Genomic DNA, 23,165 nt, shown 5'->3' with positions numbered 1-23,165 from the left:
GGTCGAATCTGTCTTAAATTAGGAGCTGCACAAACATCACCACTGGAGAAACAGAGTTGGCCAGACATGGTGCTGCCTCACCACCCCCTGGTGCCCTGTTCCGGGCTTAACAGGTACTCGTGAACAGCACTTGCCCCAACAATCTGTATGGCTACAGGGGGAATTTGCTCTTTGTCTTTGTGTGTGGGGGTAGGGGGAGAAAGAGAAGGGGATGTGATTTCGAATTTTTTTATTGGGGTTAATTTTATGTTCTAGAGCAGAGCACACTGTGCTGCATTTAAATGTGACTGTGTAAAATAAACACTGCTAATTTAATTTGAAGTGACCTGAAACATAATTGACAGCATCACACGAATCAATATTTGGCGTGGCATTGCTAATGGTGCGCAGAGAATGTTATTGTTGTCAAAAATAGTTAACTCAAATGAGAAATACACACATATACCCATCCACTGCACCTAAATATTATCTTCATTTTATCACAATAGCACACTACTCAATAAAACAGTGACGTTGTGCTGACATGATTAAGTAAAACTGTAAATATAAACGTACCTACAAAATAGCCCATAAATAATCAGGCATTCGGAATCATCTTTAAAACGGCAGTGCGCACAGACAGGCACGATATGTTGACCTCTGCACCCTCCACACCACATCAACTCGAGGGCATGGCCGTGAGTAAAGATATTGCATTCAATAACTCAGGGGGGGGGGGGGGGTGCTCCATGCAGTCAATGTTAAACAAACTACAAACAAATGTTAAACGATTTCGATTTAAAGCTTTCGTGACTGCAGGGATTCATCTTCTTGGTTCTTTCGGTAAAGTCACGTAGAAGGGAAGTAATAAAATAATAAAAATAAAACATTATAAAATGAAATAATTCTCACGACGTTTCGGCCACAACGCAAGCAGCCGTCCTCAGGTGAAGAATGAGACACTACCAAGCTAGGAGCTTATATATAAACTAGGTTGGAGGTGGAAGAGCGCCTTAACAAAAAGAATGTGCATATGAAGAGGAATTTAGCATATTCATGGAAAATGCGTAGGAGGTGGGCGGGGGGGAGGTTTCAAAGTCATATTATGCCCATGCATTATGCAGGATCAGCAGCACCAAGGGGGGGTGCAGGGAGTAGCATTAACAAAGGAAAGGAATGTTATTGATATGTATGTTATTGTCGACAAAGGCAATGCCACTGTCATCATGGACAAAATAGAATACAACAACAAAATTCAAGAACTACTCAACGATGGCAGCTATACAAAAATAAAAAGAGACCCCACCAACAGCCTCGTCACTAAAACCAACAAAATCATTTCTGATTCAACCGCATTATTTGATCAGACCAAACAGTTCTCGTTGAAACCTTCTGCAGCCAGGCCACCAAGATTATACGGCTTGCCAAAGATACATAAAGAAGATACACCTCTTCGTCCCATTGTCTCTACTATCAACTCCCCCACCTATAAATTGGCTCGTTTTTTGTCTGAAATCCTACGGCCTTTCACTGGAAAAACCACCTCTGCAGTACTAAACTCTACTGACCTGGTATCGACAATCAAGGGGATTGCCCTGTCCCCAGACGACCTGCTTGTCAGTTTTGATGTGGTTTCCTTATTCACCAAGGTTCCTGTACCTGACACCATCGCAATCATTGAAGACTTAGTTCATCAAGGACTGAATGCTGGGGTACCCCCCCTGGTGAGACACTGCTTAACCAATACATACTTCACTTGGAATGAAACTTTCTACAAGCAAATTGAGGGCACCCCAATGGGCTCCCCCCTATCTCCGGTTGTAGCCAACATCTTCATGGAGAAATTTGAGACGGACGCCATCCAGACTGCCACTCTACGCCCGACCTTATGGAAGAGGTACGTAGACGACACTTTTGTCATCTGGCCACATGGCCGGCCTGCTCTAGACCAATTTCTCGACCACATCAATTCCATACACCCAGCCATCAGATTCACCATCGAAGTCGAAAATGATGGCAAGCTACCCTTTTTGGATGTCCTAATCAAAAGGAGACCTGATGGTTCAATGAGCCACTCTGTCTACAGGAAAGCCACCCATACGGATGCTTATCTAAAACCGGATTCCCACCACCATCCATCCCAGAAGAATTCTCTCATCAAGACTCTATATCATAGAGCCCAATGCATCTCCGACCATGAACACATTTCCAGTGAACTCAAACACGTACGCCAAGCTCTTAAGGCTAATGGTTACTCCGACTACACAATCCGCAAAGCCATCACTCCAACCATCAAGAAGGATCCTGTTGAGGAGCCTTTCAAGACCATCACCTTACCCTACATTGCTGGGGTCACAAAAAAGATCTCCAAAATCCTGATTAAACACAAGATCCAGGTCCGATTCAACACAGTACATAAAATCCGTGATCTGGTACCGTCTGTAAAAGATGTGGTTCCAGACATACAGTACCCTGGTGTCTACAAACTAAGTTGCCTCTGTGGTAGCAGTTACATTGGGGAAACCAAACGACATGTCTCGGACCGCATCCGTGAACATAAAGCTGACCTGAAACACGGTAGGACAAACACCTCAGCCGTGGCAGATCACTGTTACAACTCAGTGGGCTCACATGACATTGACTTCTCCAAGACAGAGGTTCTCTGCAGGCCATCTGGCTATCATGAGAGATTCGTTCATGAGGCGATCCACATATACAAACACAGAGACAATTTTAACCGAGAGGATGGATTCTGGCTTAGCAATCATTGGAAGGACGTAATAAACCATTTCGATACACATTAGGGTGGGTAGAATAATACATAGTGTTATGTTGAAATGTATAAGGTATAGGGTGGTTTATAGTAATACAGTATATAATTTAATGTTGGGTTTATCTATGGCAGTATATAGTACGGTATATGCTCGTGTGATGTAAGAGAATAAAGTTTAGATGCAAGCATATTATATAATTTTTACGACGTAGAATTGTAATGTTTTACTTGCTGTTAGTAACTCAGCTTATTGTAGAGTATAGTAATTATACTGATGGTGCTATGCAGTTTATACTTTAGTTTTTTATGTAGTTTATACTTTAGTTTTCTACGTGGTTGTTTAGTAACTGCAGCTACATATCAATAACATTCCTTTCCTTTGTTAATGCTACTCCCTGCACCCCCCCTTGGTGCTGCTGATCCTGCATAATGCATGGGCATAATATGACTTTGAAACCCCCCCCCCCGCCCACCTCCTACGCATTTACCATGAATATGCTAAATTCCTCTTCATATGCACATTCTTTTTGTTAAGGCGCTCTTCCACCTCCAACCTAGTTTATATATAAGCTCCTAGCTTGGTAGTGTCTCATTCTTCACCTGAGGACGGCTGCTTGCGTTGTGGCCGAAACGTCGTGAGAATTATTTCATTTTATTATGTTTTATTTTTATTATTTTATTACTTCCCTTCTACGTGACTTTACCGAAAGAACCAAGAAAATGTTAAACGCTCAGCAAGATGAGCGACAATGTGATCTGCTTTTGTCCATCATGGATTCTGCTCAGGCTCTCACCCCCTGCATATGATGAAAGGCTGGGATGCCCATTAATCAATACTTCATTCTGTACCGTCATATTTTTATTTCAATCTCGGGGGGGGGGAGCTGAAGGGAGCTGAACCCCCCTTGCCAAAGACTAAACCACATTTGACTGAGGTCAGCTCTCCTAGCCCACAACTTCTCTCCCGGATTTCAGCCATTGGGGATAACTTCAAAGAGAATCGAGAGACCCAAATCGGAGCAGGCGCTGGCACCAGTTCCTGGTCGCAGCCGAACCCTGGGCACACATTCGCTCCTCGTTTGCGAAGCGATCATCACATTTTATAGGTCAGGTTTAACGGCAGTTTCGCGAGGGTGGGCGGGAGCACATTGAGCGAGCAGATGGGGAGCGTGGGTGGTTATGCGAGCCGAGCGTTTACGGGAGTAAAAACAACTCAGCGCATCGCACATTCGCAACTCAATCTGATTAGTGGCGGTGGCAACGATGAATGGCGTCTGCTACAAGTGACAACTATGGACAGGCTGCGCAATTCAGAATGTGACGTGGATTTTAAAACAAGATATTCATATGCGTGGATTCTGCAGTGCTTTCAACATGTGTTTGTCCTACACAGGTGTTTATTTGCAACGAATTAATATCGCCGGGTTTTGGGAAAGGCTTGGATCAATTTGGCCAGTTTTAAATACGAATGGCATGGATAATACTACGAGTTATCATGCCCGTATCTTGCCAACAAACACACAGCCCGAGAGACGGATAGAGCTAATGCATGAACGCTTTCAACCCGAGTTGTAAAGTGTTAAACAAGAGTTGTAAATAATAATATAACACGACTTGTTTTCAGCAGTTCTTCAATTAGATTTTTATGCAAAACTACCTCAAGTGTATTTTAGGTAACTGGTAGAAAATAACTCTGCCTTTATAGTTCTTTTTGTAGACGTCTCAACGGAATACAAATGGCAATTAGCAAGGATACCGAGAAGCTGTGATTTCTCCAGCACACTGTACCACGAATAAGTTCCATATGCAAATTTGTCCTGACCAAATCCATTATATTCTAAATGTATTCTCATTTCCTGAACAAAGATTCCATTATAATAATCATTTGAAACATCTTGTACTCTAACGTAACTTCGTTTCACACTAAGTGGATGATGAGACAAAATTAACTTTCAGTGACCAGGTGTCAATATCTACCACATAGCCTATTGTGACCATTTGAAAACATCATGATCGAGGATATCACATGCTGAAATTATTTGTAGTACAAATACAGAAAATACATCTGTGAAAATTAAGAATAGTCATATAAGTTGTACCATTACCATAGGCGGATTAGTTAAGGATGTGTTTTTGTTATTCTGCGATGAATGAATGGAAGTGTCTCTCGTGGCGACGTGGGAACGTAAATACTGGAGGGACATTTTGAAAAGAGTTGTAGCAGTGATCAAGTTCTTGGGTGAAAGAGGACTTGCGTTTAGGGGAGATGATTAATGGTTTGGGTCAACCCATAACGGTAATTTCCTTGACATCCTAGAATTGCTATCACAATTTGACCCATTCTTAGCTGAACATATTAAAAAGTTTGGCAGAAAAGGAAGAGGCACAATGTCCTATTTGTCATCGACAATATGTGAAGACCTCATTGAGCTAGTGGGTCGGAAAACTCACCAAACAATAGCAGATGAGATTCGGGACGCCAAATATTTTTCAATAATTGTTGACTCCACCCCAGACCTGTCACATGTGGACCAACTGACGTTCATATTCTGGTTTGTTAACAGCAGCGGGAATGTGGTGGAGCGATTCCTGGGCTTCCAGCCAATTGAGAGCCACACTGGTAAAAGTTTAGCAGACTGTGTGACTTTGATGGTGGAGGGCCTTGGGTTGGACCTCTCAAACTGTAGAGGTCAGTCATATGACAATGTAAGCAACATGTCAGGAAAATACAATGAGCTACAGGCCCACCTTAAAAAAAACCTCTGATAGAATATGTGCCTTGTGCAGTGCATTCATTTAACTTAGTTGGTGTTAACATCTTAGACGGCAGTAGCCCAGAGGCTGACGAGTTTTTTTTACATGTTGCAGTCACTGTACACGTTTTGCTCTTCATCCACACAGAGATGGGGGAAAGTCTTTCAGAAGACAGATGTCGGACTGGCATTAAAATCGCTGTCCAGTACTCGGTGGAGTGCTCGGGCAGAGTCAACCAAGGCACTGTGGAGCAATTACACCCACATTAGAGAGGCCTTCGGTGGTATGTGCAACGATGATAATGAGAAAAGAGATACTCGAATTGAGGCCGCTGGACTGTGTGCTAAATTGGACACCTTAGAGATGGTGTTCATGACACATTTCTGGGACGTCATACTTGACCGGTTCCACGCTACAAGCATGCACCTACAGACAAGTGACATTGACATCTCTGTAGCAGCACAGCTTTTGTCTTCGTTGAGGGATTTTGAGGTGGGACAGCGAGACCAGTTTGAGGCTTTTGAAAGGGCAGCCTTAAATGTGACAGGTGTCTCTCAGTCATACAAGCACGCTCTTCAGCGAAAGAGGAAATGCAAAACATTTGCAGATGAGAGCTCAGAGCCAGGTTTGACACTTGAGGGGAGGGAGAAATTCAAAATAAAAACATTATATGTGGTCATTGATAAGCTGGTGGCATGCCTTGAACATAGCTTGGGCGCTAACAAGCATTTGACCAGTTTCTTTGGAGTTCTGTTTATGTCAGATCAGGTGTCTAACATTGAGGTCAGTGGAAAATGTAATTGCACTCTCCGCTGCATATCCATCAGACCTGGACATAAGCTTTGCCAATGAACTCATCCAATTCAAGTCTTTCATGTCTGACTGAGGGTGGAAAGTGCCCGACTAAATTGCTTGAGACGTTGCAGGCACTTCATCTGCAGCCAATGTTCCCCAATGTTTTCGTGGCACTTCGGATTTTTCTATCTTTGCCAGTGACAAACTCCGAGGGTGAGCGCACATTTTCCCTTTTAGGCAGAATAAAAAATTAGCTACGGAGAAGCATGTGCCAAACACGTCTCAGCTCATTGTCACTTATGTTAAGTCAGACTTTGTCAGACATCTAGATTTTGACGATCTAGTGGATGAATTTGCAAGGAGGAAGGCAAGAAATACACCAATATAGGAATGCGGGGGGGGGGGGTCCTCCAAAAGACATGTGCCCAGGGGCCTCATCGGACCATGATCCGGCCCTGCATAGGGGGTGCGGGTAGCCCGGGGAAAATCGCAACGTGTGGGCCTTCAAACTAAACTGGAAGTATTACATTGACACCGTAATGTCGAAGCACGGGCTGGCCCCCCAAAGTGCAGGCCTCGAGGCGGTCGCCCCGATTCGCCATACCCCAGGGACGGCTCTGCAAGTTATGCCACTGGGTCCGCCCCGATCAATTGTCGTGCATGGTTAGTGTCTTGCACGAGGTGCACTGCTACTGTGAGGGCAATGACACCTGTACACTCATGTGGAAGCATTTACACAAAAGCATTGGTCCACATCAGAAATGATGTAAACTGCACAGACCTGGTCTGACTTAACTTGATCTCCTTCATGTGACCTCAGAATAAACCACTTGCACATCACGGACTTGCGTTCATCGCTACTCGTGTTTTATCTCAAGTTCCAAGTGAAGACTGAATCTGTTTAATTAACCTCTACTTCTCTCTGTGCTTTTACCGAGTGGGGATTTGGAATGTGCATTTTTATATAATTTTATACAATTTTCATATAATTCACGCAGCTAAGGAGTCAGGTCTCCAATACCTAGGGCTCTGATGCTGTAAGCTCTGCATCAAACATCACAGACCTGATTTATGTCTTTACCATGACTCTCCTCGCCATAATCAGGAGAACTTGGTGGATGAAGACCCCAACTATCACTCATGTCAAGACCCATGCTCGCTCAATTACCTGTTTAAAAAAAAAAACACATTTTACATTGTTACAATGAGCCCACCCGTAGCTACACTGAGCTCTGCATTATAAATGGTGCAGCCCTGCAATTGCTCGTCCACGCCACTGCTGGCAGAAGGACCTCCACTCGAGAAAACTCTCGAGAGCCACGCTTGGGGGTACTTTGGCTACCTCTTCCATGCTGGCCAAACGTCTTAGAAGAGGTGAGATTACCGACACTTTACTCCACCATATGCGACCTGCCGATCGATTAATGGCAGCGTTAACCATTTACGCCGCTGGGTGGACAGAGGTGGGGGGGGGAGTTAAGAGACTTTCCCACTGTTTGAACTGCCACATTGGGAGACTTTAATACCCCGATTAGTATCCATCAAGGCATTTTGCACGCAGTTCCATAATTGCTCACACTGGCTCAAATTGCTTGCTGTAAAATAACAGTTAATATTAGAAGAAAATAAACAAATCTGAATGCCAAACTCAATTTTAAAATTGGTTGTTTGAAGTGCAGATGGAGGCTTTGTTACGTCCTCCGGGCTAATCCTGGCAATCAAGTGGGGAAGAGCATGCAAACATACACTTCCACTTACGTGTTCATATCCTGATGTGGCTCTACACATAATGCCATTTTGCGACATGAAAACGACAATCCACAATGCTTGTTCGGTGTCTTTTTTTCTCCCAGCGTCTTGTGTTTCACTGTCCATTGCATTAGCCAAAGTGCCATTACAGAGCCTTTTAGATTTCATGATCCTAGGCTGTGATAGAATAATTTTGGAATTAACCAATGGCAGATGCACCTAATTTAACAGGGTTACAAACAAACTATTATAAATGTGTGTGTGTGTCACAGAGACTGTGCGTCTGTGCAACAAGCAGAGAGCCCCGCAGAGGCAGTTGACAAACAGCTGCGATGCCAGCTTCCAATTTGCAGCGTGCATGGGGAGTGCAGACCACAGGCCCCGTGAGAAAGAGGAGTCCCCGCTAGCCCTGGCTACAATTTGACAATCCACACGAAGTGTAGCTGCCTGTGCTCTGCCGTGCAAAGAGAGGTTTTCTGAAAGCGTGATTTTTTTCCTCTCTTCAACTTTGGCCAATTTCATTGCCAGTCAGGGCTGGATGGGCTAATGGGGGAAGGGTGGCAGCACAACACCAGCACCCGGAACATGTTAAATCGTACGTACACCAGGCTATCAAACATGATTTGTTATTTACCTACACCGAATGGGGGTGAAGATGTAAAATGTGTCGTCTTATTTTAGTTAATTGCAGATGTTTGCTCTCATGTAAGCAGTCTGTGTAAATACATATGTAGTGGGTACAGACGGAGACTCAGGCTTAACGTTGGAGGCAACACATTTATTAACTCAACACTATAACACAGGGGAGTAACTGCCCCTTTACCAGAGAACCTAGGGTGGTAGACCACCAGGCTAGCTACTCTAACACTCAGAGTAAGCTATCACGGACCGGACCCCAACTCGGGTCCGGGTCCTAGAGTTGGAGATCGTCTTCCGGCGTAGAATGTAGGTTTCTTCATGAGGACAACAGCTGCCTGTCCCCCTGGGGACCCGGCTTTTTATCCTGTGTGGCGGGGCTCGCTCCACACCTAATCACGACCCCCTTTTCGAACTCTTGAGGAGGTTCTCCACCGGACACGTGGTCCCCCCAGCCCCCCCTTTGGGGGTCCCCGGGTAGACACCTCCGGTCACGTGTCCTCCGGGTTCCACCAGAGTGCCATGGTCCGCCACAACCCCGTTCCGAGGCCGGCACTCTCACCCCCTATCCTGTAGGGGCTGGCACTGCACGTAGAGCGTGGTGCCATTACCTGATTGTTGGTCAGTGCTGCCCGAGCCCAGCTAGGGCCGGTACTGCATCCCCAATAAGTGGTGTCCGTGGTAGCAATACATTGCATGTCGTGCCTTTCCCAGGCTGGCCACACACAGCGACATGCAGCGATGTCGCTACATCACCCCCCCCCCCCCCCCTTCGTAGAACTCAGCCGTCCCGGCTGTCAACTCTCCTGCAGTGAGCAATTAATAATAAAGAACAATTCAACAAGAACGATGTGTGCCTCAACAAAACCAACAACAGCAATAAATACCCCAACCCACCTATACAATATATATACTATCTACAAATGTACAGTAACGAACGGGGAAAAGGTGGAAGCACAAAACAACAAGCAAGGCGAGAGAGAGAAAAGAATGCAGAAAAACGCCAACCCCTCGGAACCCCCCCCCCAGCACCAACATCTCCCACCCACACCGTGTATCAACACCCACGAGCACAACGAGGGCTAGGATCAGCCAATAGCGATGCGGCCCGCCGAGTGCGACAACACAAGTGACAGTATGGGAGTATGTGTGTGTGTATGGGAGTGTGTGTGTGTGTGTATGATCGAGTCTTCGTAGCCGGGCCCCCGGGGGAGGTGGGCTCACCCTCCCCAGAGGTCCCGGAGGGAACATGCAAGTGTCCTGACGAACCCAGCTCCCCGCGGGGAGCAGTCGGCCGGGCAGACGGGTTCACGTCATCCGCAGCCAGAGCAGGTGGCGACTTGGGGGGCGTCAGTCGTGCGGCACCTGAAGGCAGGATTATAGGACTCCGCTGAGGACCAACCTCAGTGGGCAAACACCTCAGCTCGTCCGTCACATCACACATTCGGACCCTGCGTTGTGGAGATGGGATGCATTCGCGCGGAGCGATGAAGGGCTTGAGGTGCGATGGGTGAACAAACCAGTTCCGCCGGCCCAACTGAATCTGGACACACTGCAGTTGGACAACCCTAATAACATCGACAGATCCTCGCCAGGGTTTCAACAATTTCGGTGATGTACCCACCGGCCCTGCGGGCAGTGGAGCCAGGCTCTGTCACCTGCAACCCAGTCGTGGTCGGAAGTATGGAGACCCCATAATCACTCATTAGCCAATTGGTCCGAATTAGAATTTACCCTTGAAGCCTCACGTGCTTCCGATAGCTTTGGGAGGTTAAAGCCCATGGATTCTAAAAGGTTTGATTTGGCCTTGTCTGGCGCAACACGTAGTTGGACATCAATTGGGGGGGTCAACGTCCCTGTCGTACATTAAAAAGAACAGAATAGCCGGTGGATGTATGAGGACCCATCCGGTAGGCAAGCTAGAACTCCGGAAACCTGAAAGTCCCAGTCGACCTGGGACTCGCTGACCTGATGGCTCAGCATCGAAGTCAGAGTCTGGTGCAGGCGCTCCACCATCCGTCTGGGGGTGGTATGGTGACGTATGGATTTTCTTTGTGCCCCATAAGTTGCACACCTCCCTCAGCAATTTGGACGAGAAAATCTTGCCCTGATCGGTCAAGAGAGGCTCAGGAGCACCCTTGTCTATGACATAGCCATCGAGGAAAGCCTCGGTGATGGCAGCCATTGGCAACTGCCAGGCCATCGGCCAGCGAAATATTCGACGCCAACCAGCAAATATTTATTTCCCCGAGGGGTGGCGGGAAACGGACCAAGGATGTCTAGAGCAACAAACTCTGATAATTGGTTTTTTACCCTTCTATCTGGCAACAAAACTGACACCTTTTTACAAGGAGTCATGTTTGCATAGACCGCAATACCTGCAGTCATAATACAAACAAAAGACATAACTCTGATAATGTGCACTGTCCTTGAAGTTGATTGGTCCACACCCGAGACAGCCTTCCTTAGAGCCCAGTCCCACATGGGTTGGACCAGATGACGCCAAAAGGCGCACAACTCAAAGACAATGCACCATCAGAGTATGAGAGCTCGGGGCAAGCATCTACACTATGGGAACCTCATTTGCCAGTAAAAATATGATAATTGGTTTTTTACCCTTCTATCTGGCAACAAAACTGACACCTTTTTACAAGGAGTCATGTTTGCATAGACCGCAATACCTGCAGTCATAATACAAACAAAAGACATAACTCTGATAATGTGCACTGTCCTTGAAGTTGATTGGTCCACACCCGAGACAGTCTTTTGTTTGTATTATGACTGCAGGTATTGCGGTCTATGCAAACATGACTCCTTGTAAAAAGGTGTCAGTTTTGTTGCCAGATAGAAGGGTAAAAAACCAATTATCATATTTTTACTGGCAAATGAGGTTCCCATAGTGTAGATGCTTGCCCCGAGCTCTCATACTCTGATGGTGCATTGTCTTTGAGTTGTGCGCCTTTTGGCGTCATCTGGTCCAACCCATGTGGGACTGGGCTCTAAGGAAGGCTGTCTCGGGTGTGGACCAATCAACTTCAAGGACAGTGCACATTATCAGAGTTATGTATTTTGTTTGTATTATGACTGCAGGTATTGCGGTCTATGCAAACATGACTCCTTGTAAAAAGGTGTCAGTTTTGTTGCCAGATAGAAGGGTAAAAAACCAATTATCATATTTTTACTGGCAAATGAGGTTCCCATAGAGCAACAAACTCGTTAATGCAGGAGACCCGAATTGATTGCAAGGGCGGACAACAGGGCCTGGCCGGGCGTTTTTGCCATGCACACTGTACACACCCCTTCAACAAATCTGCTACATCCTCTGCCATACCCAGCTAGATGAAGTCAAGCCGGAGTGTGGAAAGAGTTTTGTGCACGCCCAAGTGCAACAGTCATTCGTGCACCTCCCACACAACCTTTCCCCGCAGGGCAGTGGGCACAACAATATTGTAAATGCGCAAGCCGCCGTCCCAGGACATCAGCAGGCCGTCCCTCAGGATGACCGAGGCCACGCCCCTACGGTCCCTACCCCCATCTGTTTCCTTGATGCGGCGGAGCAACTTAATCAGGGAGGCATCCTCCACCTGGAGGTGCCCCCATTCCGCAAGGTCAAGGCCAAGGATGGCGTCGCTTGCCATGGGACCGTCGGTCACCTCAGAGGAGGCTACCTCAGCTGACGCCGCAAGGGGCAGGGTGAGTCATCGGTCGGCGCCCTACAGCGCCCCGAGCCCAAGAAACACGCGCACCTGTCGCTTGGTGGTAATCACGACTGGGTGCCTTTCCGGTAGGACACTGTGAAGGAGTAGTCCTGGAGGACCTCCAGCCAACGCGAGAAGTTGGCCTGACAGCTGTTCAATCCACAATGCATACTGTAGTGCTGCATGGCCAGAGCGCACCAAAAAGGTGTCTGCCATACAAATAGGGGCGATACTATTGAACAAAAAAAAAAACGATCGCCAGGAGTTCCCGGCCTGTGACGCAGTAGCGTTGTTCGGCCTCCTCTTCCTCCCCCCAATAAAATTTCTGACCCTTAGCTGTCAAGGCATGGAGGGGTTTTGCGATGGTAGTGAACCCGGCGACAAAACGGTGATAATAAGACGCGAACCCTATAAAACTCCGCACCTCCCCCACCGACGTGGGGGTCGGCCAGGTCCGAACACACGCAGTTTTGTTGGGGTCCATCGCAATGCCTGATTTACTAATAATATGACAGAGATAGCGCACGTATTTTTGAAGGTGACAATTTTGCGGCTTAAATTTGAGATTCGCCGCATGCATTTTGAGGAAGACAGCACGTAGCCGATCAAGATGCCCATTGAACGTACGGCTGAATACGATAACATCAAGGTATATTAAGCATAAATGCCACTGAAGTCCAGCTAGGACCAGCTCCATCAGCCATTGGAACGTAGCCGGCGTGGAGTGGAGCCCCATCAGAAGCCGATTAAATTTGAATAGGCCCTGTGGCGTATGAAAGGCTGGCTTGGGCCTGGAGACCTCGTCGAGTGGCAACTGGCAAAATCGGAAATCAAGGGTCGAGAAGTAGTGGTCGCCCGCTAGGGCATCCAGGGAATCGTCCATACGAGGGAGAGGGTAAGCACCAGCCACAGATATCTTATTGAGCTTGTGGAAATCGACACAAGCGCAAGCTGCCATCATGCTTTTTAACAAGGATGATAGGGGCTCCCCACGGGCTTATGGATGGCAAAATGATGTCTGTGACTAGCATCTCATCAACTGCCAGCCGAACATGCTCCTTCTCTGCAGGTCTTAGCCAGTAAGGGTTCTGCCGGATGGGAGCGGCGTCGCCCGTATCGATATGTTGGCTCAAGAGCGTAATACGGCCGATGTCAAATTTCCTTGTACTCAAAACATCAGCAAATTCTCATAAGAGCGTCCACAACTTATCTCTCTGGGACTCGGACAAGTCCGCACTCTCCGAACAAAGTGAATCTAGCCACTTCTCATCCGAACCCTTACGCGGCGGTGCGTGTGACTCGACCCCAACATTTCCAACACAACCCCCGTGAAGTGTGCGTGATGCATGGGCAAGCACAGTGCCTTGCTGAACAATGTAAGTTTCTAACTCAGCATTGAGGACCTGGATGAAAGGTTCCTGGTTGTTGGACACCAGGGTTTGGGCTCCTACCAACGTCAATCCCCGAACAGCCTTATTGGAAGGTCCCAGGAGGATCCCTCCCGCTGTCGACGCCGGATCGAGGGGCTTGCGCAAGCGTAAGGGGACCAACATTTTCGCACTAAGGGGAATCTGCACCATTTTAGACGCTAGCGCTTGCACGGTGGCGTTGGCCCTGCACGTCCGAGTGAGATAGGGTAAAAATGCCAAACGATGGCCCGACGGTAATTCAATGCACCCTTGGTCAATTATAATTTTGACAGGCACTATACACAAGAAATCGGTCCCGAGCAAGCATGGAACGGCAAGGGACGAGGAGACGAGAATCAGACCGGTCAATTTAACGTCACCAATACAGACCTGCGCTGTTATTTTACCCACGATACCCAATGAACTGCCGTTTGCAGCAAAGCACGGCACTTCAACGGGGCATAGGCTACCGCATTTAGTGGGCAAAATTTGATAAATGAGCTCTGAAATTATGGTCGCTGATGCCCCAGTATCGACGAGAATCCTAAAATCGACCCCCTCAATGAAACCACGGTCGAGGCAGCAACCCTATGGGCCAGCTCAGACCACTGACCCAGTCGAAGGGGCCAGTCGGTCCAATCGCGATCCGAACACCCCCCCCACCGACGCACGACGAAAACGAGAACTGACGCGATTAGATGAGGTGGGGGTTTAGGGGCCGAGTGAGTGAGGTGTCGCGACTCGCCTTAAGGTTGCAGCAGAGAGGAAGATGGTCGGGCGGACGACGGCTGTGATCCGGAGAGGCGTTGTCGTGGCGCTCGGAAACCTGACACGACGTGGCCTGGTAGGCCGCAGATGAAACAGATGGTGAGGCCGCACTCCAGAACAGGCGATGTCCTCCCCCGGTGTCAGAAGCCGTCCCTTTGCGCCATATCATCCCGCTTCCAGCCTCCGCCCCGGATTGGCAGGCTTGGACGGGCTCCAAATTCTCTGGCGTATTCTGCGCCTCACAAGGCGCGGCACATGCCACCAGTCCCGTCTCCCGTTACAAGAGCAAGTGTGCCTGGACGCACCTTGCAACTTTGAGAGAGCACAGGTCGTCGTCGTCGATGGCATGGATGACGACTTGCAGGTCCCGCGCCAACGCCAGCAGCTTCGAGGACCAGGGAGTCGAGTCCCTCCTGGTCCATCCTGGGGAAGGCGGCCTTTGCCAACGCCAGCAGCGCGCTACAGAAGGCGAGGGGCGTCTCGGCTTCCCCCCGCCTCCGTGCAGGTAATCGATGGCGCGTGTCGGACGGTGGCCCGTAAATCGCCGCCATCTGCTGGAGCGCCTGCTGCAGCGTTGCCCTGTCACCCGGCGGGATGGTGACCAGCACCGCCAGGGCATCGTCGTCCAGGGTGGCGGGAAATGTCCACAGCGCCTCCGTCCATCCCGCCATCTCGCAGTTGGAGAGGAAGCGCTGCTGCAAGGCCACCCAGTCACCTCCCGTGGCTGAGAACTCCGTCAGGACAGGTAGATGACGCTGAAGTGATGGGGCGTGTGCCAGCGATGGTGGCGCAACTTCGATTTTGGCGGGAACTCCGCTCTGCTCAGCAGGCAAGATGGCGGCCATATGTGCGGGCTGCACCGCGGCGGCTCCCAATTGGCAGGAGTCCTGGGCGGGAACTGCGGAGGCTCCCGGTTGGTGTAGAGTTTCGGCAGGAACTGCAACGTTTTCGGCGGGAAACCCGGAAACGTTGGTAGGAATTGCAGCCCCACTTGGCTCTTTCTCCTCTGCCACTGGATCCCCATGGTGGATTTCGTCCAGAATGGATGCCGCGGCATGGAGAAACTCGGCCAAGGTGGGAGTGTGCCGCCCGGAACACCCTCCCCGACGGTGGTGAGACGTCGTATGGCCGGACGGCGTGCTGCTCCACCGGCGGCGCCTCTCCTCCCTCCTCCGGGGCTGCGATCCCTGGGGCTGTTGGATCATCGTCCTCTTCATCCGGAGACCTGGTACGAACCTTCTGCCTAGTCTCCATAATCTATAGTTATTTTAACTCAAGAATGTCTGGCCACTTCCAACCAGCTGTAGTGGGTACAGACGGAGACTCAAGCTTAACGTTGGAAGCACATTTATTAACTCAACACTATAACACAGGGGAGTAACTTCCCCTTTACCAGATAACCTAGGGTGGTAGACCACCAGGCTAGCTACTCTAACACTCAGAGTAAGCTATCACGGACCGGACCCCAACTCGGGTCCGGGTCCAAAAGTTGGAGATCATCTTCTGGCGTAGAAAGTAGGTTTCTTCAAGAAGACAACAGCCGCCTGTCCCCCTGGGGACCCGGCTTTTTATCCTGTGTGGCGGGACTCGCTCCACCCCTAGCCACGACTGTGTCTTCAATAAAGTGCCATCTCAAGATAGGTATGTCAAGTAGTCATTACAAATGTATTTCGAAATGTTCACAAATCCTAAACAAATAGAATTTGTAGAGCATCACAATGAGACCACATCTCAGGATACTGTAAGAGGAAGAGATCAAATATTTAGCTTTTTATTAAATGTTCACACATACCTTTACCCAATACGCACTAAATAAAACTATATAAATGTACGTATATCTCGGACGATAACGCAGTTTATTATTATTATTATTATTAGAAATCTGCAGTTGCTCATGAGTGCAAACCTTATTGCCTTAGAAAACAAGTTTCTAAAATAAAAACTGATGAACAAGTGCAGAGTTTAGAGCAAAAAGAATACAACACTAACGATCTCTAGCAGTGTACAAGGGACACTCGACAGCTACATGCAGCTAAATCCACTATCAGTGGCAACAGCAAACGTTTATTTTTAGCACTGTGGCAGTAATGGATTCGGTGTCTGAAGAGAAGGCAGATGCAGGGTTGGGTGGGTGGTTCGGGAACCAAGCGTGGATGTCGTGCGCAGTCGTCGCTAGCCTCTGATTTTCGAGGTAAATCCAGGACGGGTCAAATTAACGTTTACACTGCAGAACACCCTGCATATCGAGGCAAGACGCGTCCGTCCATCCTTGGGCTGAGAGAGTGTAGTAAACAGGTGCAACGTGCGCTGGGGTGCTGTTGATCGTGAAAATACTGTCAGACAGCACGAGCGGCACTGTGAGCCTAGAGCTTAAAAGGAATACGAAACAAATAAAACGGGAAATAGGTGAGCGTAAAAGCTATAGTTTTGAGGCTGATGCAGTTGGCTTTGGGAATGGTGGGGTTCATACTGCATGATGCAAAAGTATGCACATCGCACATTCCACCACCAGCACTGTTCCTGGTTGTAGTGATGACATTTGCATTTTCATTTCCCATCATCACTTCTATTATCTTCCACTTTTCCTGCCATACTCCTGGGAATGAGAGAGCACTTGGTGAGCGGGCGAGAGCCAGAGCCTAATTTAAATGTACAAATTCATTGGCCATATGGGTGAAAGCCCTCTTTCTAACCAACACGTCTGCTGCTCTCAGTTTTGTGGGACTAAATAAGGACCACAAATTCCCCCTTACGGAGCCTGGCTGACAAAGTGCTCGTAGCACCTGGACAGGTGCAGCCTCTTCTCAGTGTACTGGCCCGTGCCATGCGTGGGGTCCAGGTGCGGCTGGTTGGACACCACCTCCACGCCCTCCCCGCGGTCGCTCTGCTCGTGGCTGTGCTTGCTGATCATGTACAGCTGTCCGACACGGTACTGCCAGCACACACACATACATGCAAGGGGGGGGGGGGGGGGGGGAAGACGTGACCATGCCAGCCACACACCGTTACATCATCATTTAATATTTATACCGCTAAGCCTCCCACGCAGTACATCTCGAGGCACCAAAGCAAAAGGAGTATTTGAGACAATTACTCAGTAAAAAGTGAGTGTGCACACACACTTTGAATAACATGTCCTTTGTGTATTGCACTAGAATTCTGCTAGGCTGCGACGATGTGGAGTGGTGGCTATTGGTGGAACCTAGTGTAGTGTCTTCAAAAATTACTCACACCGACACATTGTAACAAGTCACCTGCTTACACTTTATTCACCTGTTCTTGCGCCAGTTATAGGCACACCCGTAACTATCTGTACGGTCACATATACTTAAATTCTTACCGCTCTAATCTCTTCTGCAACTCACTAATCCTGCCCTCCGCACTCAGCGACTCCGCGCACAGCATCTCTGCACTCAGCGTCTCTGCACTCAGCGACTCCGCACTCAGCGACTCTGCACACAGCACCTTCGCATCTCCACCGCTGCCCTCACCTACACTCCCTTAGACCCACTCACCCGTCTGTCCCAGGCCGGGGGTTCAGCCAACACCCGCCCGGCGACGGCGTGAGGGTTGAGGTCCCATTGACAGCTGGAGCGGCAGCGGCGAGATGTCTTCACTCTTGGTTCCCAGCAACAACTCCCCTCGCTCACACAGACTCCCGCTTATATCCCCCTCTGCTCATCCCGAGTCCTCAAGTGCATCCACCTAAGCTGCCTCCAGGTCGGCGCCAGTTGTCCCATTAATATCTTATCATCACCCCCATCTCCCGTCTCCTCGGCGCCAACCTCGGGTCACAGCGTAGCACCTGTTCGACCTCGGTTGCACCCGCTTCTCCCCTTAATTACTGGCGGCTTGTCTGTGCAAATCTCATGTTGCAACATGCACATCTGTTCGACCTCAGTTGCACCCACTTAACTGTGCGCACTGCGTATTTCTCTCCTCTACACTAGTATCCATGACTATCTGGGAAAATAAATGGGACCGCTAAATTAATCGAAAATGAACAAGAATCGGATGGCTTGTGTATGCAACTTGTGTATGCAACTCCCATTCATAATCATCATCAGCCATGACCCACTGTGAGATGAAAGCCTCCCCAAGCTCCTGCCCTCTGTCACAGTCTCACAACGCCACAATCCATTATCTCCACGGTGGAATATGCATTGCTTTGGCTACCACTCTGTCATTATTATAAGCCTTCTCTTTTCTTCGAGCAATGAATCTAAGGGGCTGAACACAAGCCCAACGGCTTAAAAATACCTTTCAACACCAAGCGGCTGGCAACAAACAGTCCTCCCGAAGGTATACTAAACAACATCTTTGCCCATTGTGCCTTTATTTTTAAGGTCTTGTTATGGTGGCAACGTTGTTGATGTGAAGCCATCACACCCAGCATTCATAATTTGATCCCGGCCGTAAAAACCCTGTAGTGTCTGCGCTGCATCGCCCTGCCATATTGCTGCAGTCAACACCGTGATGATCATGGTGGCGGTAAGCTCGCTGCCACACACACTCTGGCGTCCGTATGTGTGCCCCATTGACGTTGACGTGAAGCCATCGCCCTGCAGTTTCCCATTTAAAAATCATTTCCGCAATGCCGTGTGGGTGCGTTGCAACAATAGATGTGTGTCCACATGGGGCACCATACATGGTCAGTTCATAAAACGTACCACGTGTGGATGCTATGCATTCGCCGTGCAGTGTTGCAGATTCAACAATTAATATTTATGCTTAAGTTTATGACGTGTGCGAGGAATCACGTGTGTAACAAAATGTTGTTTCAATTCGTATGTCCAGAATTCACATGACCTCGGCAGCCACTAGTGGCAGCTACATTCACCACGATGTATGAGATACGTAAAAAAAAATATTATTGATTGAATCACAACTCTGAATTGCCACAAATGACTGCATCACGAAGGTGGAAAATCATTACACCCCTTCCATACATCCACGTGCAGATACGTGTCCATTCTTGGCACGAGGTAAAATATTGCTGCATCAGTGAACATCAGCGATGAATGACAAGGTAGCAGTAAACCCAGTAACCACCGGAAGGATGAACTATCACGAACCCAAACATTTTTGTTGTGTCGGCTGACTGACTTTTTTAGAGTCAACATTATATTCATAATTTTTCCCCCTAACTTCAATCAGTGCATTTTACATATCCAGCAATAGGGCTGTCTCCAGTGCGCCCCAAATTTAAACTTGTTATTAACAGGGGGCAAGTTGCACTTCAACATAGCCCAAGAGACAGAAAAGCTAATTGCACTAAAACAATGAAGACAGCTAACATAACAAATCTAGGTCACGAGGCAGCCAATTTTAGACCAACTCTAGGCGATAGATTAAAATGCCTCGAGGTGAGAGGTGATTAAATATTTATCACCAATTAAAATAGTGTAGCAATTGGCAGGGTAACAGATTGGCAGGGTAACGGGTGCATTTAAAGTGGGGGCAAGGGTTAAAAAGTAAAAGGATAACATATTCTCAGGTTTTTTCGGTAAAGTCACGTAGGTAAAACATTAAAAGTAATGAAAGTAAAATAAAACAAAACAAAAATAAAAATAAAATTTCACGACGTTTCGGAGGCAACACAAGTCTCCGTCATCAGGTGGGACCGTCACAGCCAGATTAGCTGCATCAAGTGAAGCAATGATTCAAAATGTAATCCCTTATAAGCAAGTTGAATCATTGCAGTCACGAAAGCTTCAAATCTAGAATTAATGCCCTCTACGGGGAGGAATTCCACCTATCTGTTAGAGTTTTTAACAGACAACGAGACAAGAAGTCACAGCTTCTCGAGACGCTGGCCTTCCTCAAGAGATGCCGCGATAACAAGGTAATACCCATCGCTTTCACACTCACATCCGCTGCTGTGTCCTCACCGAACTCCAAACAGATCTTATTTAAAGCTAGCCTATCACTAATCTCGGAGAGAATAAGGTTACTCCGATCTGAACTCGATAATTTAGACAAGACTCTCTTACAAACACATCTAATGTTAACACAAAAAATGTCACCTTCTGATTGGAACCACGTTGATAACATGACTTCTGCTTCTGCTGACTCAATGTCAGCCAAATGCAAAGCTAACCTGATTTCTAAATTCAACCTCCTATCTAAAAAGAAACCAGAGCCACACATCGCAAAGCTGGATGTTAACAAGACCGTGATTAATCAGAGTAACATTCCAATCTCTGACAATCTAAAAACGGTACTGGCCAAAGGACTAAATTTCGCCGTCACCCCTAAATATATACCAGTAGAGGATATGATTTCTCAGATTGATGTAGCCCTCAGAGGCATAGGACACATCCATGCTGATGTAGCAAGAGCTGAAATAGCTACTATTCTCAAGAATGCTAAGAAACCCACTAGTAACATCAGCAAAAACGAACGCTCTGAACTCGCGAATTTAAAAAAGAGAGATGATATAGTCATCCTCTCGGCAGACAAGGGCAATGCCACGGTCATCATGGATAAAAATTCATACAACAACAAAATCCTGGACCTTCTTAATGATGGGAGTTACTCCAAAATTAAAAACGATTCCACTAAAAGCCTAACGACAAAAACCAACAGTATCATCATGAGTTCGACTTCCCTAATCGAACCAAGCAAACGTCCCTCTCTAAAACCATCGGCGGCAAGACCTCCCAGACTCTATGGTCTTCCTAAAATCCATAAAGAAGGCACCCCGCTACGACCCATCGTGTCGACGATAAACTCTCCGACGTACAAACTAGCCCGTTTTCTATCAGATACTCTGCTCCCCTTCACAGGCAAGACCTCTTCGGCAGTACTCAACTCAACCCAATTAGTCTCTATGGTTAAGGACATGGTACTATCTCCTGATGACATTCTCGTCAGCTTTGATGTAGTATCTTTGTTTACCAAAGTCCCAGTACCGGACACCCTAACAATAATTGAGGACTTAGTCCAACAGGGATTGAATTCTGATGTACCTGCGCTGGTTAGGCATTGCCTCACCAACACCTATTTTACCTGGAATGGCACCTTCTACAAACAGAATGAGGGTACCCCTATGGGCTCCCCCTTGTCACCAGTTATAGCCAACATTTTCATGGAAAAGTTTGAATCAGACGCCATCCAGACATCCACCCTGCGTCCTTCCCTGTGGAAGAGATATGTGGATGACACTTTCGTCATCTGGCCACATGGCCTCCCAGCATTGAACCACTTCTTGGACCACATCAATTCTAGACACCCATCTATCAGATTCACCATGGAAGTGGAGAAAGACGGTAAACTACCATTCTTGGATATTCTGTTTAAGAGGAGGCTTGACGGATCCTTGGGACATTCTGTCTACAGGAAAGCCACCCACACAGATTCCTACCTGAAACCGGATTCCCACCACCACCCATCTCAAAAGAATTCTCTCATCAAAACGCTATACCACAGAGCCCATGGCATTTCTGACCAACACCACCTGACTGATGAATTAAGACATGTACATCGGGCCCTCAGGATGAACGGATACTCTGACCGTACTATCCGCCAAGCTGTCTCTCCCACCACACAGAAACAACCACATGAAACTCCGACCAAAACTATCACGTTACCATACATAGCAGGCGTGACCAAAAAGATCTCCAAAATTCTAAACAAACATAAGATCCAAGTCCGATTCAGCACAGTGCATAAAATCCGTGATCTGATTCCATCTGTGAAGGATGTCGTTCCTGACTTACAGTATCCTGGAGTCTACAAATTGAGTTGCATTTGTGGTGATTGCTACATTGGAGAAACAAAACGTCATGTTGCTGATCGTGTCCGCGAGCACAAGTCAGATCTGAAACACGGCAGAACTGATTCTTCGGCCGTTGCCGATCATTGCTACAACTCGGCGGGCTCTCATGATATTGTCTTTTCCGAGACCAAGGTTCTCTGCAAGCCTCCTGGCTACCATCAAAGGTTTGTACACGAAGCCATACAAATATACAAACACAGACATAATTTCAACCGTGATGATGGGTACAAACTCAGTAATCACTGGAAAGATGTTATTAACCACGCAAAAAAGACTTAATTACACTTTTTGGACCATCTTATCTGACAGGCACTATTTTAATTTACTTCACCGAGTGTTAACATCCCCAGTTATTTTTAACAGTACTCTCTTCATTTTTCAGCCTGCATTGGTATAAACATGGGCATTTTCGTTCCTTTGTTCTATCATGTGTATCAGACCTCCCCTCCCCCCTTTCTGCCCATTGTGTTGGCGTGCGCAGCAGCCGCGTCCAAGCCGTCGCCAAATGTTTTGTTGGCTCCCTCCCACCCCCCTCCCTCCCGATACGTTCCATTCATTGGCTACCACATTCTGATGAACTCCCCCCCCCTCTCCTCCCCCCCTTCAACTTGCTTATAAGGGATTACATTTTGAATCATTGCTTCACTTGATGCAGCTAATCTGGCTGTGACGGTCCCACCTGATGACGGAGACTTGTGTTGCCTCCGAAACGTCGTGAAATTTTATTTTTATTTTTTATTTTTGTTTTGTTTTATTTTACTTTCATTACTTTTAATGTTTTACCTACGTGACTTTACCGAAAAAACCTGAGAATATGAATCATT

General features: G+C 47.6%; 1 protein-coding gene across 1 annotated transcript in view; it reads right to left on the bottom strand.

Annotated features, from left to right (window-relative positions):
- The window catches only part of LOC144723020 (cytoplasmic phosphatidylinositol transfer protein 1-like), a 98,725-nt gene that overhangs the window by 17,021 nt on the left and 58,539 nt on the right, over window positions 1–23,165 (bottom strand). The window contains exon 3 of the mRNA XM_078601535.1: window positions 17,345–17,493. Coding sequence (XP_078457661.1) covers window positions 17,345–17,493 — 149 coding nt within the window. The remainder of the gene's footprint in view (window positions 1–17,344; window positions 17,494–23,165) is intronic.

Source organism: Lampetra planeri, chromosome 1, assembly GCF_965212315.1.
Source record: "Lampetra planeri chromosome 1, kcLamPlan1.2.h2, whole genome shotgun sequence".
NCBI lineage: Eukaryota > Metazoa > Chordata > Hyperoartia > Petromyzontiformes > Petromyzontidae > Lampetra > Lampetra planeri.
The sequence above is the reverse complement of the archived record's forward strand: the minus strand, read 5'-3'. Positions and strand labels throughout refer to the sequence as shown.